Source organism: Musca autumnalis, unplaced genomic scaffold, assembly GCF_047663935.1.
Source record: "Musca autumnalis isolate F117 unplaced genomic scaffold, ASM4766393v1 scaffold_4, whole genome shotgun sequence".
In the NCBI taxonomy this organism is placed as follows: Eukaryota; Metazoa; Arthropoda; class Insecta; order Diptera; family Muscidae; genus Musca; species Musca autumnalis.
In genome coordinates this window covers 90,210,158-90,229,904 of record NW_027411977.1, presented here as the reverse complement: position 1 = coordinate 90,229,904, position 19,747 = coordinate 90,210,158, and the positions used below count along the sequence as shown (strand labels likewise).

The 19,747-nt window shown below is 37.8% G+C and overlaps 1 protein-coding gene across 19 annotated transcripts in view; it reads right to left on the bottom strand.

Annotated features, from left to right (window-relative positions):
• nmo (serine/threonine-protein kinase nemo) overlaps positions 1-19,747 on the bottom strand; it is a 447,619-nt gene that overhangs the window by 405,989 nt on the left and 21,883 nt on the right. For all 19 annotated transcript variants that reach the window (XR_012412919.1, XR_012412920.1, XR_012412922.1 and 16 more), the window contains one exon: positions 10,446-11,193. Coding sequence is in view for 15 of the 19 variants with exons in the window: in XM_073987000.1 (XP_073843101.1) it covers positions 10,446-10,603 (158 nt within the window). In the remaining 4 variants the exon portion in view is untranslated. The remainder of the gene's footprint in view (positions 1-10,445; positions 11,194-19,747) is intronic.

The following is a 19,747-nucleotide window of genomic DNA, read 5'->3' as shown; positions in this document are numbered from 1 at the left end:
AACTCAACTAATGGGAAACGACATAATTACAGGACTCGACCAAATCAAGGACATCAGGTTCAAAAACTTGAGGGACTACGTCAATGGGACGGAACTCCTAAACTAGCAACAACAACTTTCAGGACACATACAATTAGAGTGCACAACAGGCCTCTTCTGGCTTAAGTGTATGTCCTTTCTTTTTAAGGACATGTGGTGATCTTGAATCACCCCTCTTCTCTACATAACCTAACCTGTTCCGCTTATGCTCACCGACCAATCTGTTAGCTTCCACTCACAGTTCCCCGACTCTCGTGTCACCGGAATTAGCAAATTATCGTAATGTCTTTCGCTCATCCCGTCGCCTATGCAGTGAAGTGTGGTTTGCATTCAGGTATTCAACCAGCAGGTATATGGCGTGCGGCTGCGTCAGTGAAGATGTCTCGGAACGTTCCGTACCGGAACATCAGAAGGGTTGGGTGGTGATTAATGAACTCTCAGAAACTAGGCCAATTATCTGTCCCATGATTGATGAAAGTGCGGCGTTCAGAGGTGATGAAATCGGGCGGTCTGATAATGGAAACAATTATGGGGAGATGGTAACGAGGGGTTGCCAGGTGACATAATGGCTATGTCTGGCGAACTCTGACACTCTCAGCTAATTCTGTTGGCGTCCTCATTGACCCTGCCAAACCGTCTCGTCTTGGGGGGACTTCCAAACGTAGAGCTATCAATCTGCTCAACCAGCACTATACCCCCTGGTCGTTTCCGTGGACCTCATGCTTATCATGAGTTGTGGCATTTGGTCCTCGGAAACGACGAGGGGGTATAGTGCTGGTTGAGCAGATTGATAGTCATGACCTTCAAAAAACGGTCTATTATTGTGTCTATAACCTGAAGTGGTAAACATTTAAGATTCTTGCACGTAAAGGAAAGGATCAATTACCAGGTTCGGTTTGTGAACCAATGCATGCACTCAAAATAGAGCTTTAGGGGATCCTTTTACTTCTTAAAACAAAATTGTGCTTCGCTCATTTCTTTTTTTTTCATATATCCGTTAAAGTATAATTATCAGAAATCTCTTTCGGCGTGACTCAATCGTCTAGAGTGTGATTTTTGGAATGGTTATAAATGTGAATTTCAGCCAAACCTGAGGTTATTCTCTGGTTTTGTCAACAGATAATATTATTATCATTTATCATTTTTAGTATTCCGTTAGGAATTTCATCAGGACAACTGTATTTTCGTTCGCGGAGGATTTTATTGCATCTTTAGTTATTTTTCATTTTCCTTGATCTAGTAGATGCAGATGTTTTTCTTTTCGGATGTTTGGAACAACACTTCACTTTATGTATATATTCCCTACCATTAGTTAATTGCTAACGTTTCTTAAAGAAACATAATTATCCAAGAAAGTCCACCAAAAAGAGATGAGATCGACAAGGTGTTCTAGTCATCGATTTTGATACTTCTGACATGGTTAACTAAAAACGAATCACTGAGTTATCTCCAGTTATCACTACCCATGTTGATGTTGTGGTTGTTTTGTTCCTCCCCAATCAGACAACGAAGCCGACCCCTTTTTTCGGCTCGCTCGCTCAGTTCATGTGGTAGCCAATCGGCGGCGGCGCGCCGACTATTTTACCGACTGGCGGCTAATATTGGTATATTTTAGCTTTGTTCCAGAACTAAAAAGTGTTTACAATTTTTACGACTTTTACACATTTTACCCGAAAACCCGTTCCCGTACACAAAAAAGTTGTAAAATGTTCACTTCTCTTTAAACAAAAATGGCGCTGAATGGCGCTGAATGGCGCTCTCTTTAAAAACTTTTTACTCGACAAATTTGAGCGTGTAAAAAATAGTAGCATGGTTGCCGGCGTTTGATTGGCTGATACGCCGATTTGACATTTGTTCCAGTTTTTTTTACGTATTTTCCATTTTTCCGTTCCCGAACTATCTGAAAAAACTTTTGTGTTAGAAATTTTTTTTTACAGTTTTCTCTTTTACGAGTTTTACTATTAAAAATTACGGTAACGATGCTTTTGTTGTACAAAAACATTTTATTGCTTAAAAAATGTATAACCTTGCGTTTACAAATGACAGGACAGTTGAGTTCATCTATTGATTGTCAAAATCCCACAACTTGCCTGTGTGACGTAGGCGTCCCGACAACTGCAAAGCAGTTCTAAAATTTTGAATGAAAATCGTCGATTTCTTTTTGTTTTCCGTTCACATGTTTTGTTTTTGTTCATGTTCTTTTGTTTTCAATATCTTTCAATTATATTATTTCACTTATTCTTACAAAAAATGTCAAAAACTTGTCGGCTGTCTGTGAAAAAATGATGGACAGCTGGGAGACAAACGACAAATGTATGTATGTGTTAGTAAATCAGAGTTGTATTTGAAGACAAACTGTCTGGTGTAAACGCCTAGTTAAGGAACAAATTTTAAAAGTATTAAAATTGTTAGTAATAGTACGTTTATATATAAACGAATCCTCATAAAGAAAAAAGTATAATAATAATACTTCTACTACGGTTCAAGAAATAAAGGAGGAAAATGATATGAAAGGTATTGAGTTAGAAGAATGAAATATTCTTCAAAAAGATTCGCCAATCGATTTGTCTGAAGACATGTATTCTCAATACGAAGCTACAATAACGCCAATGAGAGATATGAAGCTACTTTCCCAAGTATTATAGGGAAAACTAAAAAAATCCATCACGCGATGTCTCAGAAACTTGACCTATGGGGAAATTCCTTTTGGGTTCTTAAGTCCCGGTCCAGACTAGCGTGAATTTCACTAAAAAATTTCATGAAATTAGGTGTTCTTAAATCGAACAGCAATTTTATGATTTTACTCTACTATGGAGGTCGATCTAGAGACGCACAATTTCATGCAATTTTTTCAATGAAATAACTCTAGTGTGGACCGGGACTAATATACTCACCAAGGGCTTTCATCTTCAAAAGGAATTTTCCACCCCCAGACTTTGAATTCCATTTTGTGTCATAGTGGTATTAGGAAACTTGCAATAAAAATAAAAGTCAAAATTTGTTAACAATAACGCATTACTGTGAATTTCTGCTTTACGTTTTGTATGTGATTTTATTCAAAATAATGCATTTTGACAATTAGAATGGTAATCAGCATTTTTTCTGTTAAACCGATTAAAATATATCGGCGCGCGACAATTCCAGTCGAGTTGATGGCGGCGGTTTTTAGCCGATTTGAGCCGATGCAATCGGCGGCGGCTAAAACCTTAAAAAATAGAGTAGCGGCGGCGCGCCGCCGACCGAATATCGACTCGCTTCCACCTCTGTCCCCAATGCATGTAGTCAGCCAACAGCCAGCCTTAGGCTTGATAAAGTTTACGTTTTATGTGTGAAGTTGTTTGCTGCAGCAGTTAAAAAAACAACAACAGTTGACTGGTGTTGGAATACCAACCGACCAGCATGATGATGTTGATGTCTGTCTCATCGTCGACAACGAAGAGTGGTGGAAACATAGAGTATACAGACAACAACCATCCAACCAAACATTATTTTGGTGTCTTCCAAAAGCAAAGTAATAATAATGCCTTTTGGCTTCTTGTTTGCGCCATGCAAAAACCCCAAAGGAGGCGAAGAAAAAGAAGACGACGTCGAAGAAGGGTCTTTAACACTCGTTCACTCACTTGCAGATTTCTATGTTGATGATGACGCGTATGCGCGCATCTATACAGAGATTACAACGTGTTTGCGTTGTTTGTATGGATGGAAGGCATGGTGCATTCAAGTTTTGCATTAAAAAGTTTTACTACTTCTTTTTGAAGAGAATTTGGTTGGGATTTTTGTTTAACCCGTCTTTAGGAGTTGTTTTTCTTTTACGAGACTGTTTATTATTTTTTTCAGCTTTATTTGGTTGTTTTGGTTTTTTTTTCGATGGTGTAATGAACGGTATTTTTCCCTGCCTGCTTGATGTTTTTTTTTTCTCCATTCCATTGCTGTCTTGTTTCATTTTTAGTCTGGTTGCATTATTGCCTGGCCTGACCGCATGTCTGACAGCCTGAAAGAATGTCAGAATAAAAACACCAACAAAAAAACATTTTCATTTGATTATATCCGGAAATGCCGTTCTACACGTGAATGGAAAATTTTATGTCTGAACACATGGGTGGATAGCCAGCCACTACATATGTAGTTAGATGTTTGAAGGAACGACTCCTTCTTTTCATCATCATCAATAGCCATTAGTCAGAAGGGTCTTTATGGTGTTTTTTTAATGCATAGTATTTTATTTACTCCGTTTTATTTTTCCTCCACCCCCTCAATACCATTTTGTCAGTAGGTATAATAAGTAAAAAGATTGATGAGTGGCTTAGAAAGTTATAACTTTGGTAGAGGTTTCAATATTACCTGTTAAGAAGTAGTTTGAAATGATTTTTAAATTTTATTATTATACGTGATCATTTCTTTAAAATTAACCAGTACTCTACATGAACTCTTTATTGGAACACCTGAACATACTACAGCCCATCTCTTCATCTTCTTCATCCTTATGTCTTGTTTTAATGACGCCAGATTAGGGATACATATTAGCTTTGTTCCTTTACCTTTTTAATAGTAAAAGTAGCAGAAGAGAGAAGTTCTCTCTTCTCTCAGAAAACTGTAAAAATTGCTCTCACGTAACAAGTTTTGCACAAAAGTAACGAAAATAGTAGATCTGGCAGCAATGTCAAAAAAACAAACATGGTTGTTTAAAAAAACAATAACAAACTAAATTTCACTGTTTCTTATTTTTTATTTTACTGGTTTAATTTTTATAACCTCCACCATAGTATGGAGGGTATATTAAGTTTGTCATTCTGTTTGTAACACATCGAACTAATAATTTGCGACCCTATAAAGTATATATATTCTTGATAAGGATAAGACGATCTAAGACGATCTAGCCATGTCCGTCTGTCTGTCCGTCTGTTGTAATCACTCTAGCGTCCACAATAATTGAGATAGAGTGCTGAAATTTTGCACCCGAGGGTCTTTTTTCATAGGCAGGTCAAGTTCGAAGATGGGCTATATCGGTCCACTTTTTGGTATAGCCCCCATATAACGGTACCACCGGATTTGAGGTATTTTGACGTTCTTCGCCACATTTGCAGACCGAATTAGCTATAATTTGGCACTTAGGGTTCCTAGGGTTATATCCCAAAGGATATGGGCATAGGTCCATGTTTTGGTATAGTCCCCATATAACGGTACCTCCCGATTTTCGGTATTTTGAGAATTTTAGCCACAATTTTTAACCGAACTATCTGCAATTTGACATTTGAGGTTCTCAGTGGTCATGAAATATCTCCACGAAACATCGTCAACATAGGTCCATGTTTTGGTATAGCCCCCATATAACGGTACCTCCCGATTTTCGGTATTTTGAGAATTTTAGCTACAATTTTTAACCGAACTAGCTGTAATTTGCCATTTGAGGTTCTCAGTGGTCCTGAAATATCTCCACCAAGCATCGTCAGCATAGGTCCATGTTTTGGTATAGCCCCCATATAACGGTACCTCCCGATTTTCGGTATTTTGAGAATTTTAGCCACAATTTGTAACCGAACTATCTGCAATTTGACATTTGAGGTTCTCAGTGGTCACGAAACATCTCCACCAAACATCGTCAACATAGGTCCATGTTTTGGTATAGCCCCCATATAACGGTACCTCCCGATTTTCGGTATTTTGAGCATTTTAGTTACAATTTTTAACCGAACTGGCTGTAATTTGACATTTGAAGTTCTCAGTGGTCATAAAACATCTCCAACGAAACATCGTCAACATAGGTCCATGTTTTGGTATAGCCCCCATATAACGGTATCTCCCGATTTTCGGTATTTTGAGAATTTTAGCTGCAATTTTTAACCGAACTAGCTGTAATGATCGGTATTTTGAGAATTTTAGCTACAATTTTGCCTATTCAAAAATAATCGTCAATATAGGTCCATGTTTTGGTATATCCCCCCATATAACTGTACCTCCCGACTTTCGGGAATTTTCAGTAGTCACGAAATTTCTTCACTAAAATTTGTCAACATGGGTCCATTTTTGAGGGTCTACATTGTTTTGATGAAACTACCCTCAATTTGACTCTTGAAGTTCCCTTCGGCTATAAAACTTTTTCGCCAAAAAATTTAAAGATAGGTTGACTCTTTGATATAGCCCCGTAGGTGGTACCTTTCACATTGCTGAACACATTTTTTTTAGATTAGATTAGATAACACTGTGCAACAAAATGGAGGTGAAAATCTGAGGCACGGAAAATTCCTCTAGGGGAAGAAAGGCCTTGGTGAGTATATTATGAACCCCGAAGGACAGATCCGCCGTGAGTCGAACTTCCGCGTTATGGCGTGATGAAATTTTTTTTAGAGACCCTGTGGGCCATCAGGAATTAGCGTTATATCTTTGATCACTGTTGCTTAAGTGCTCTACAAAAACAACAAACAAAGATATAATGCTAATTCATGATGGCTTACAGGGTCTCTTGCAAAAACTTCATCACGCCATAACGCGGAAGTTCGACTCACGGCGCATCTGTCCTTCGGGGTTTTTAATATACACACACCAAGGGCTTTCATCTCCAAAAGGAATTATCTCTGCCCCAACATTTGTGTTCACAGTGTAATTTAAGCAATAGTGCGAGGCAGTAGGAGTCTATCCATTGTCGAAAAGTTGTTCCACCTAAAGGACCCTAATTTTTCCATTTTAATTAAGACTATTTTATGGTGGAGGGTATAAAAAGTTCGGCCCGGCCGAACTTAACGACTTTTTACTTGTTTATTATTGTATTTTATTTCTTTTTATTTTGCTTTAGCTATTACAAAAGCCGACTTTTCGATCTTTTGATTTTTAGTTAAAACTCAAAAATCGATCTTTCGACCTTCTAATTTTTACTTCGATCTCAAAAATCGATCTTTTGATTTGTACTTAGATCTCAAAAATCGACTTTCTATCATTCGATTTAATTAGGTCAGTTCCATAACTTCGCAAGCAAAAAGTATTTGCAAGTTCTTGCTCATTCTCTTTTATTGAACATGTTTGTTATCGAACAGACTGCAAAAAACTCAAAATTAAAAAAAAGAAAATCGATCTTTCGACTTTCGGAGATGTCAAAGATCGGCTTTGATTTTTAGATTTTTCAAACCAAAAAATCGATTAATCGAAAGTCGACTTGCGCTACGCCAGATTTCGAGAGCATTTCTTAATCTGTGTCTCATTTCTTAATTCAAAACCTTTTTCTTATATTGCTTCTAAGCATTGGTGGGCAAATTGCGAGAGACTCATGTATTTTTTACACTTTTGTGTATGAGTCCGAGCATTTCTGCCCAACAGTGCTTCTAAGACATTCCTGCTTACGAAATTCGCAGCATACACCGAAGCACCACCATTAGTTGTACACACAAACTCTACTCACAAAAGCTGCACTAGCGCAAATAGCACAGATAGATCAATGTTCCAAATCAATAATCCTGGGATCATACAGTGAATCACAGTCAAAAGTATCCACTTCAATTTCTTTCATTAAAACTGCGATTGCTAAGAGTTAATTAATGATAGCGATTTCATTCTTTTTTATATTTTTACATTAGGGTCTTAACTAAAATAAAATTAAATAATTTCGAGTAAAATAAAAATTGTTAAACCACATCGATTTCTACCTCACAGTGAAAAGTATCCACTCTAAGAGTTTTATGAAACAAAAAGGATTTCTTAGGGTTTTAGCCCTTGGTATGACATCCTTTGTTATCTTTTACAGCTTCTAGCCTTTTTGGCAAAGATTTAAGTAAATTTTCGGTGCAAGATATCTGAATTTTTCCCCATTCTTCTTGCAAGGCATTTTTCAGGGTTCCTATACTTTAGATGTTATGACTTCTTATATTTGTCTAAAAATACTCACTGTCAATTTTTGTAAATTCTATAACTGCATCAGACCTTTTCTTACGTATTCTACAGTCCGATTGGTTGGTTTCTTGTAAAAAAGTTTCGATGGTCAATTTCATCACTTTTGTATTACGGATATCCAAGATTGATCGAAGACCTCGTATGGCTCTTTTGTAAATTTCACAGTTTGGGCATACAATATGTCTCATAAATCGATTTAAGGAACGGAGACGTTGTTTATGCTCCTTCCAGGAAGAATGATCATCTTCTTTCATTAGTAGTTCCGTAGTTCCGCTCATTAAATTCTTCGAATTCGTAACTTCTATCATACTGTAACCTTTGGTAAGGCACTTGTCGAGGACTAGTCACCAGGGAATCATACGTTACGTCATATAAATCCCCGTATCAGGGTTGGAATATTGTACGCAGCGTTGCACATCATGAGTTGTGGCATTCGGCCCTAGACTATGGCCAGAGGAGTATAGCTTTGGCTGAAAAGATTGATGGCTCGAAGTTTTGCAAGGTCAATAAAGACTCCCCTACCAGAATTAGCATAGAGTGGCACTGTTCGCCAGACAAAACCATCGTGTAACCTGGTCTGAAAAATAACGTCGCATGGCAACGCGTCATTTATCTTGGATCAGACCATCTCCTCATAATTGTCTTCATTAGCAGACCGTCCGATTTCATCGCCTCTGAATGCCGCACTTTCGTCAAGCTAATTGGCCTAGTCTCAGAGAGTTCACTAATCACCGCTTCAGAGATCTGCCCAACGCTTCTGATATTCGGGTAGCAGAAAGGAAGTTCCGAGACATCATCACTGCTGCAGCCGCTAGCCATATACCTGCTGGCCGAACACCCGAAGTGAGATAAAACTTCCCAGCAGAGGCGACGGGATTAGCAAATGAGCGTGATGAGCCTCGTCGTGCAAACCCCAGTAACCCCACAATCAGGATGCTTACACTGAAAGTTAACAGGTTGGTCGGTGTGCATAAGCTGAACAAGTGGATAAATCATCTGAAGAGTTGCAACATTCGATCCGGAATAAGTGAATTGTGGTCAATGGTTAAGTAACTCTCGAACCCCGGAAAGAAGGAAGATAGGACCTTAGTCACGTTTGGCGACGTTACGTTGACTGATCCGAATAGGTGCGCAAGTTATTTCACATTCTATCTCTTCCTGCCGAGGATGAACCACCGCAATTAACAATGGATGATGTTGCGAGTGTCATCAGGAACGCTAAATCTTCCAAAGCGTTGGACCCTGATGGAATCTCAATGGTAATGCTGAAACTGCTTGATGTGCCGAGAGTCGGCACAACCTGTCGCTAGCCACCCACACCGTTCCTGAAATCTGGAAAATGGGTAGGGTGGCCCCGCTACAGAAGTCAGACAAGGATGCCGGTCGTACTGACCGATTTCGCTTTTGTCACCCGTAGCAAATACGCTTGAGGCTTAAGTCCTCCCCAGCGTTAGAAATAGCTATTCAGATACCGATCATCAGCGTGAGTTCTGTAAGCAGCACAGCGCGACAACAGCGATGCACGCCATCTCCACACATATCAGTCGAAGACTCAATCGGAGAATAGTGTTTGTGACGCTTGACTTATCAAAAGCCTTTGATACTGTGAAGCTCGGGATGGTTCCGCCGTTTGAATTCCTATAGGGCAAGGGTCGATAACACCGTGCAAAACATCTGCCCAGAATGCGGTAAAGGCCCGCACGACTCACTGCATTGTTTAAAATGCCATGCCAAAACTACTCAACTAACTTCAGTAGATCGGTGGTTAATCCAATCGAAACAGCCACATTCCTAGAACTAGAGAAAGACCCAGAGCCAGTTAAAAGAAAATCCATTTTGGCGAGCTTCACTTATTCTCGTTTTGACATACATACATATATTTTTGAAAATTTAGGACAAGACTTAATGAAATGTCTTTCCTGACAGATGCGGAGTTTTGCTGTATATGGTGCTAAATGTAAAATCTTGTTAAAACTGTGAGAAGGGGGAATTTCTGCAACGCGAACTGTATCACATTAATATGTAAACACTTTTATGTCTCGTTAAAAACGTCATTCGATTGGGGAGGAAGGTTGTCTTCCTTGATTGCAACGAAGTATTCAGGAGCTATGTTACGTTGGGCTCTCTTCCATTTATATTTTCGTTGGATTTTGGAATGGAATTAATATCTAAATTATTAATTTACCATTTTCATGTCTAACATCATTAATATAGAATACACAATTGTTCATCATTTATGAATATCTTCAGTCAACAACGAATTTAAACTTTGAATTTCTTAACAGTTTTTCGAAATGCTTGCCGTGTGACATATTTTTATTTACTTTTTAGTACTATATTCAATAATACACTAATGGTTGATTTATTTCACCATTTCAAATTCTCTTTCACTTATGAAAAAAGTTGCACTAATTTGCAGACCTTTAAATGCGACCATTTAGTGAAGACCATTTAGTGTTCAGAGATTTCGGACATCAGAAATTTGGTTTGCTGGGATTATTATTATAATGAAAGAAACTTCTACTTACCATACTACACCGAAAGCACCATAGCCTATGGGTCGATCTGGTTGTACATCCTGCGGTACAGCCGGTGGCTGATAATATGGTGCGGCCGCAGCCAAAATAGCACCTTGTGGCGCACCACCAGCAGCTCCACCTTGTACGAGTGACATCGAAACGCTCATCGAATGTTACCAACAACAGGAAAAATTTAATTTGGTATTGGGTTGCGCCTATTAAACTATTATGGTTTTATGGCGAAACCCCTTTTGTGGCGAAGATGTAATAGAGATGATGTGTAGAGATGTATCCGCAAATAGTATGTTTGTTGTCAGGAGAACAGGAGCAGTATTCCACTTTGTTTTCAATTTAACCACAGCTTCTAACGAACCCACTCACTCCTTCTTCACAGTGATTTTGATTTGAAGCACACAACAGAAGAAAATTGATTGTGTTTGCAAATTTTTTCTGGCATGAGTATTCTTCACACCCGTTCGTTGAACAATTTATTTATATACATCCGTTTTGCCATCTAAATAATAAGTCCTTCAGACTGTTGGCGGTTTGGTATTAATAATGAAATTGATTTTTGAGATATAAATGCAAACACTTAGATTTGAAGCTCGTGGAAGAAATCTGGCGTTGTTGTTTCGTTATTGTTTCCTTTTATTTTAAGCAAGATTTTTTTTTTTTTTTAATTATAGTGAAAGTAAGTGGGTGGGTGCGTTGTTGTGTTGAGATTTACGTTTTTTAACAGAAATTCCGTTAGATGTTGCTAAAAATATATAAAAATATTAAAAGGGGATGTTAGTAATCCATGTAATGTACATCTTGAGTCTATCAGCACTGGGTTGAGATATTAAATGTTGTCTTTATATTGAAGAAATTAAAAAGTTTTCGATGCGAACTACATATATCGTACAGCCAATCACTTTGTTTTTTTTTTTCGACAACAAACGCACTGTAGATGTTTGATTGTTAGTTGTTACGACAGTGGTAGTTTAGCGTAAAGCGTTTAGCTGTATTTCACTCAGGTTGTTGTGTTGTGGTTTTTTGATACAGTGTCAATGTGATGGTGAGCCGATGAGACCATTCAAAAGAAAAAGATAACACAGATGCTCTCACCAAACAAGAGAGGAAATACGAGAGCAAATAATGGGAATGTAGGGAAAATTAGGAAAGTGATTTTGCATCTAAACATTTATAAATGTTGTACATTTGTTGTCTTTGAAAAAAAATGATGTCGCCGCTTGTAGGGATCTACAAATTGGATTTTTTGGTAGGAACCTCCAAACAACTGCTAATTAAATTTAATGAACGAAACTGATTTCATCGACGTGGATAATCGCAGAAAGAGTACATCGATCAAATTAAATCTTTGTATGTCAATAAAGGAACGTCCTATATATGTATAGCACTGTGAACAACTGTGACAATCGTGGCCACTCGCTAAGAAACGAAGGTTGTGAGGGTCGTCCAAAGGTCGTTGTGCCAGAAAAAATTAAGCCGTGCGTGAATGCATAATGCAAGATCGTGATGTTATATACCGTGCAATAGAGGCATCCTTGTGCATCTCCTCCACCAACTAACGTTTGATATTACATGCAAAAATGAGATTTTCCGTTAGATCCACCACAATTTCCCAATCGCTCAAAAAAGGCTCTTGCCGATTTGTGCAAAGAAATTGTGAATACGATCTCGGTGCTTCAGACGACACTTATAAGAACATCACAGACGAATCTTGGACAAAACAGCAATCAACCTTGCTGGTTTTCGAAGGACACAACTTCAGCAAAGGTTATTATGGAAGAAGCACTTCGAAGCCAAAGGTCGCCTGTTTCTTCTAAAGTTTTCGAAACTGACCATGTGGCGACTATACATCTTAAGTAACGTAGGCCGGTTAATTCTAAGTGGTACGTTACATTTTATTTGCCTGAAGTCTCATGATAAACTCAAAAAACGAACTATCGACGACGAGTCATTGTGCACCATGACAATATGAGCTCTCACACATCGGTTCAAACCTGCGCCTTTTGAACGGAGAAAACGTGGAATTGATGGATCTGACATGCAAAAATGGATTCATAGCCATTTCCAATCAGTAAGAAAACAAGAAGTCTGCCGGGTACAATACGAACGTAGCGTGACAAATAAATTCTTACGTCATTATCAATATTCGTCCCCATAGTCCTCCACCTATCACATTAGACCTATATTTCAACATGTACAGAATAGCTTTACATCTCGCATCCAAATCGAGGGGTATGGCGCCAAGTACCACTTGCAGTGCACAGTCTTGCGCACTGCCAAAAATGCTAACATGGTAACCCGCTGACACAACAATAGTTTGTTCCGACCCAAGGCAGAACACATAGGTGCATCGAATGGAACAGCACAGAACATCTGGTCAAGTACCAGCCTATTCGCAAAATCCTTCTGACCATAGCCGCAACAGTTGTCAGCTTATTCATTAGACGATCGAAATGTGACCACCTAGGTACTTGACCAACATACATACGTTTAGCCATGCACACCAGTTACAATGTGGGGAGGACGTTTACGAGCCAAACTGCATTAGTAACGTCTTTTCACGCTGTACCACTACATCCACCCACCCGGTTACTCCACATCCCAACGATGCCTAAGACCTGCGATTCTCTCCTTTAATCATGAAAAAAAAAAACAGAGAATAAATCATGAGGTTCCAAAAAAGGACTACAGATAGTTCCCCTTTAGGGCAGGATAATATTGGTCCACTGCTGCGGGTACCGCAAAAAATGTTAAATCTCCTCAAAGAACAGTATAGAGACATGTCTTAAATTGTTTGGAGATTTGCTTCAGCAGGCAACCCTCTCGGCTTATGTATATTACGACAGTATAATTTTTCAGCGGTAAGTCCAAATTTCCAGGGATAATTACCCTAAAGCTAAAACAAAAACTACGGCAACCAACCAACCAAAATCACATCAACTACGAAGGTGGACTATATCGGATCACTCTTTCATTATACCCTCAGTCCTTTGGACTAACGAGGATATAAACACTTCCATACGTCCAAAATGTACATCATCGATATAATAGTTTTAGGCCGCATGTATGCCTGTATGTTTGGACTAGATCCCGAGTAGATTAATCCGCCTATCTGGCTGGCTGGAGCGGTTCAGCCAATTCGGTCTAAAATTTGGCCTTTGTAATATTTTGTCCAAACATAGTTTAAGTTCGAAGTCCAAAAGTTCAAAACTTTCCGCTAATATGGTGTGCACGATGATTCTTGAAGGCAGTAACCGATTTGGTCCATACCTTGTACATACCGGTTCACATATGGACTCTTTGGTTATAAGTCCCACACTTATTTTCATCCCTAACTTGTCGAGTAATTAGAGGTAGGTCGTTGTACGACGGGAGATCAATGACCATATTTGATGCGCTTTCACGATGCAGATCTCACGAAGTTTGCCGAAATAATAGCACATAGGTGGCCGGACTGTTTCATCAAGTGGAAGGTCGACAGACTTAGAACCTCCTCGAGCTAGTTCATCTGTTAATTTGTTTCATATTGCCTTCAAGTCCTTTCACCACTTATTCGTGAGATGTATATCGTGAAAGCACATCCATATATTAAATTGAAACCAGATTTTAGCCATTTCAGTTCGAAAATGTGGCTGAAAATTTAAAAGTACCAAAAATCATGCGTTGTCATTCATTCTATAGGTCCTATATCAAAACGTGCCGACAATTTTGTGCACAAATATTTTATAGCGGAAACGGTTGCGGTAAATCCTTGAAAATACCGAAAATCGGGAGGTACCGTTCTATTGGACTAAATACAAAATTTCAGCCATTTCGGTGGGATATTGAGACTAATACCATGTCCATTAAGATAAATTCGTATTTAATTAGCGAAGACACAAACCTCTGTAGCGGAGACACAAACCGCTCTGTTAACGCTTTTGGCTAACAGCGCGTCAGCAGAGCACTGTTAATGTTAACAGAACTACTCAAAAAAGGGTTTCTTTTTAAAAAATATTTTTTAGGGTCTTTTAGGAAAATTCTGCCGGGACAAAATGGGTACCATTGGAAAGCTTATCGAAAGGGCTATCCTCTGCGCTACTAAAATCTTTAAAAAATATTGCCCGATATCGCGATTTTAAGTGTTTTCGGGATAAACCCTGTAACAAGGATAATTATTTTAACCGCAGATCCTTTATGGAAAATTCTGCCGGGACAAGATGGGTACCATTGGAAAGCTTAGCGAAAGGGGTATATCCTGCGCTACTAAAATCTTTAAAAAATATTGCCCGATGTCGCGATTTTAAGTGTTTTCGGGATAAACGCTGTTATAAGGATAATTATTTTAATATGAAGGATATAAGGGAAAATTCTGCCGGGACAAGATGGGTACCATTGGAAAGCTTATCGAAAGAGCTATCCCCTGCGCTGGTAAAATATTTAAAAAATATTGCCCGATGTCGCGATTTTAAGTGTTTTCGGGATAAACCCTGTTATAAGGATAATTATTTTAACCACAGATCCTTTAAGGAAAATTCTGCCGGGACAAGATGGGTACCATTGGAAAGCTTATCGAAAGAGCTGTTCCCTGCGCTGGTAAAATATTTAAAAAATATATATAAATATAAATATATATATTATAAGTGTTTTTGGGATAAACCCTGTTATAAGGATAATTATTTTAACCACAGATCCTTTAAGGAAAATTCTGCCGGGACAAGATGGGTACCATTGGAAAGCTTATCGAAAGAGCTGTTCCCTGCGCTGGTAAAATATTTAAAAAATATATATAAATATAAATATATATATTATAAGTGTTTTTGGGATAAACCCTGTTATAAGGATAATTATTTTAACCACAGATCCTTTAAGGAAAATTCTGCCGGGACAAGATGGGTACCATTGGAAAGCTTATCGAAAGAGCTATCCCCTGCGCTTGTAAAATATTTAAAAAATATTGCCCGATGTCGCGATTTTAAGTGTTTTTGGGATAAAACCTGTTATAAGGATAATTATTTTGATATAAAGGATATAAGGGAAAATTCTGCCGGGACAAGATGAGTACCATTGGAAAGCTTATCGAAAGAGCTATCCCCTGCGCTGGTAAAATCTTTAAAAAATATTGCCCGATGTCGCGATTTTAACTGTTTTCGTGATAAACCCTGTTATAAGGATAATTATTTTAATATAAAGGATATAAGGGAAAATTCTGCCGGGACAAGATGGGAACCATTGGAAAGCTTATCGAAAGGGCTATCCCCTGCTCTACTAAAATCTTTAAAAAATATTGCCCGATGTCGCGATTTTAAGTGTTTTTGGGATAAAACCTGTTATAAGGATAATTATTTTGATATAAAGGATATAAGGGAAAATTCTGCCGGGACAAGATGAGTACCATTGGAAAGCTTATCGAAAGAGCTATCCCCTGCGCTGGTAAAATCTTTAAAAAATATTGCCCGATGTCGCGATTTTAACTGTTTTCGTGATAAACCCTGTTATAAGGATAATTATTTTAATATAAAGGATATAAGGGAAAATTCTGCCGGGACAAGATGGGTACCATTGGAAAGCTTATCGAAAGGGCTATCCCCTGCTCTACTAAAATCTTTAAAAAATATTGCCCGATGTCGCGATTTTAAGTGTTTTTGGGATAAAACCTGTTATAAGGAAAATTATTTTGATATAAAGGATATAAGGGAAAATTCTGCCGGGACAAGATGGGTACCATTGGATAGCTTATCGAAAGAGCTATCCCCTGCGCTGGTAAAATCTTTAAAAAATATTGCCCGATATCGCGATTTTAAGTGTTTTCGGGATAAACCCTGTTATAAGGATAATTATTTTAACCACAGATCCTTTAAGGAAAATTCTGCCGGGACAAGATGGGTACCATTGGAAAGCTTATCGAAAGAGCTATCCCCTGCTCTACTAAAATCTTTAAAAAATATTGCCCGATGTCGCGATTTTAAGTGTTTTCGGGATAAACGCTGTTATAAGGATAATTATTTTGATACGAAGGATATAAGGGAAAATTCTGCCGGGACAAGATGGGTACCATTGGAAAGCTTATCGAAAGAGCTATCCCCTGCGCTTGTAAAATATTTAAAAAATATTGCCCGATGTCGCGATTTTAACTGTTTTCGTGATAAACCCTGTTATAAGGATAATTATTTTAATATAAAGGATATAAGGGAAAATTCTGCCGGGACAAGATGGGAACCATTGGAAAGCTTATCGAAAGGGCTATCCCCTGCTCTACTAAAATCTTTAAAAAATATTGCCCGATGTCGCGATTTTAAGTGTTTTTGGGATAAAACCTGTTATAAGGATAATTATTTTGATATAAAGGATATAAGGGAAAATTCTGCCGGGACAAGATGAGTACCATTGGAAAGCTTATCGAAAGAGCTATCCCCTGCTCTACTAAAATCTTTAAAAAATATTGCCCGATGTCGCGATTTTAAGTGTTTTTGGGATAAAACCTGTTATAAGGATAATTATTTTGATATAAAGGATATAAGGGAAAATTCTGCCGGGACAAGATGAGTACCATTGGAAAGCTTATCGAAAGAGCTATCCCCTGCGCTGGTAAAATCTTTAAAAAATATTGCCCGATGTCGCGATTTTAACTGTTTTCGTGATAAACCCTGTTATAAGGATAATTATTTTAATATAAAGGATATAAGGGAAAATTCTGCCGGGACAAGATGGGAACCATTGGAAAGCTTATCGAAAGGGCTATCCCCTGCTCTACTAAAATCTTTAAAAAATATTGCCCGATGTCGCGATTTTAAGTGTTTTTGGGATAAAACCTGTTATAAGGATAATTATTTTGATATAAAGGATATAATGGAAAATTCTGCCGGGACAAGATGAGTACCATTGGAAAGCTTATCGAAAGAGCTATCCCCTGCGCTGGTAAAATCTTTAAAAAATATTGCCCGATGTCGCGATTTTAACTGTTTTCGTGATAAACCCTGTTATAAGGATAATTATTTTAATATAAAGGATATAAGGGAAAATTCTGCCGGGACAAGATGGGTACCATTGGAAAGCTTATCGAAAGGGCTATCCCCTGCTCTACTAAAATCTTTAAAAAATATTGCCCGATGTCGCGATTTTAAGTGTTTTTGGGATAAAACCTGTTATAAGGATAATTATTTTGATATAAAGGATATAAGGGAAAATTCTGCCGGGACAAGATGGGTACCATTGGATAGCTTATCGAAAGAGCTATCCCCTGCGCTGGTAAAATCTTTAAAAAATATTGCCCGATATCGCGATTTTAAGTGTTTTCGGGATAAACCCTGTTATAAGGATAATTATTTTAACCACAGATCCTTTAAGGAAAATTCTGCCGGGACAAGATGGGTACCATTGGAAAGCTTATCGAAAGAGCTATCCCCTGCTCTACTAAAATCTTTAAAAAATATTGCCCGATGTCGCGATTTTAAGTGTTTTCGGGATAAACGCTGTTATAAGGATAATTATTTTGATACGAAGGATATAAGATGTGCGTGAAAATAAATACGTATTTAACTAGCGAAGACATAAACCAGCGGCGTTGTATAACAAATACGTTTTGTGTAGTATAACAGTTAGAACTGCATGTAAACAAGTTGTAAAAACGTATTTGACAAATACGCACATACATATATACGTATGTCAGTTAGCCACATACATACAAACATGCAGATCCCACTTTAGAAAACGGCAAATAATTCAAGAACTAAAAATAGTAAAAGAATACGGAAGGTGGCGTTGGAAAGGCCATCGAGTATCCTTTCAGGATATGCATTGTCCTTAAAAATCGATAATAGGAATTTTGGGGAAAAAATTATATTCTTTAGAGGAAATTTTTTTACTAAACGGCGTATAATTTGAGAACTAAAAATAGTTAGAGGATATGGATGGTGGCGTTGGATAGGCCACCGAGTGGGCTTCCAGGATATGCAGTGTCCTTAAAAATCTATAGTAGGAATTTTGAGAAAAAAATTATTTCTTCAGAGGCCATTTTTAAAAATCACTTTAGAAAACGGCGTATAATTTGAGAACTAAAAATAGTTAGAGGATATGGATGGTAGCGTTGGATAGGCCACCGAGGGGGCTTCCAGGATATACATATTCCTTAAAAATCTATAATAGGAATTTTGAGAAAAAAATTATTTTCTTCAGAGGCCATTTTTAAATATCCATTTTAGAAAACGGCATATAATTTGAGAACTAAAAATAGTTAGAGGATATGGATGGTGGCGTTGGATAGGCCACCGAGTGGGCTTGCAGGATATGCAGTGTCCTTAAAAATCTATAGTAGGAATTTTGAGAAAAAAATTATTTTCTTCAGAGGCCATTTTTAAAAATCACTTTAGAAAACGGCATATTATTTGAGAACTAAAAATAGTTAGAGGATATGGATGGTGGCGTTGGATAGGCCACCGAGTGGGCTTCCAGGATATGCAGTGTCCTTAAAAATCTATAGTAGGAATTTTGAGAAAAAAATTATTTTCTTCAGAGGCCATTTTTAAATATCCATTTTAGAAAACGGCATATAATTTGAGAACAAAAAATAGTTAGAGGATATGGATGGTGGCGTTGGATAGGCCACCGAGTGGGCTTGCAGGATATGCAGTGTCCTTAAAAATCTATAGTAGGAATTTTGAGAAAAAAATTATTTTCTTCAGAGGCCATTTTTAAAAATCACTTTAGAAAACGGCATATAATTTGAGAACTAAAAATAGTTAGAGGATATGGATGGTGGCGTTGGATAGGCCACCGAGCGGGCTTCCAGGATATGCAGTGTCCTTAAAAATCTATAGTAGGAATTTTGAGAAAAAAATTATTTTCTTCAGAGGCCATTTTTAAAAATCACTTTAGAAAACGGCGTATAATTTGAGAACTAAAAATAGTTAGAGGATATGGATGGTGGCGTTGGATAGGCCACCGAGTGGGCTTCCAGGATATGCAGTGTCCTTAAAAATCTATAATAGGAATTTTGAGAAAAAATTATTTTCTTCAGAGGCCATTTTTAAATATCCATTTTAGAAAACGGCATATAATTTGAGAGCTAAAAATAGTTAGAGGATATGGATGGTGGCGTTGGATAGGCCACCGAGTGGGCTTCCAGGATATGCAGTGTCCTTAAAAATCTATAGTAGGAATTTTGAGAAAAAAATTATTTTCTTCAGAGGCCATTTTTAAAAATCACTTTAGAAAACGGCGTATAATTTGAGAACTAAAAATAGTTAGAGGATATGGATGGTAGCGTTGGATAGGCCACCGAGGGGGCTTCCAGGATATACATATTCCTTAAAAATCTATAA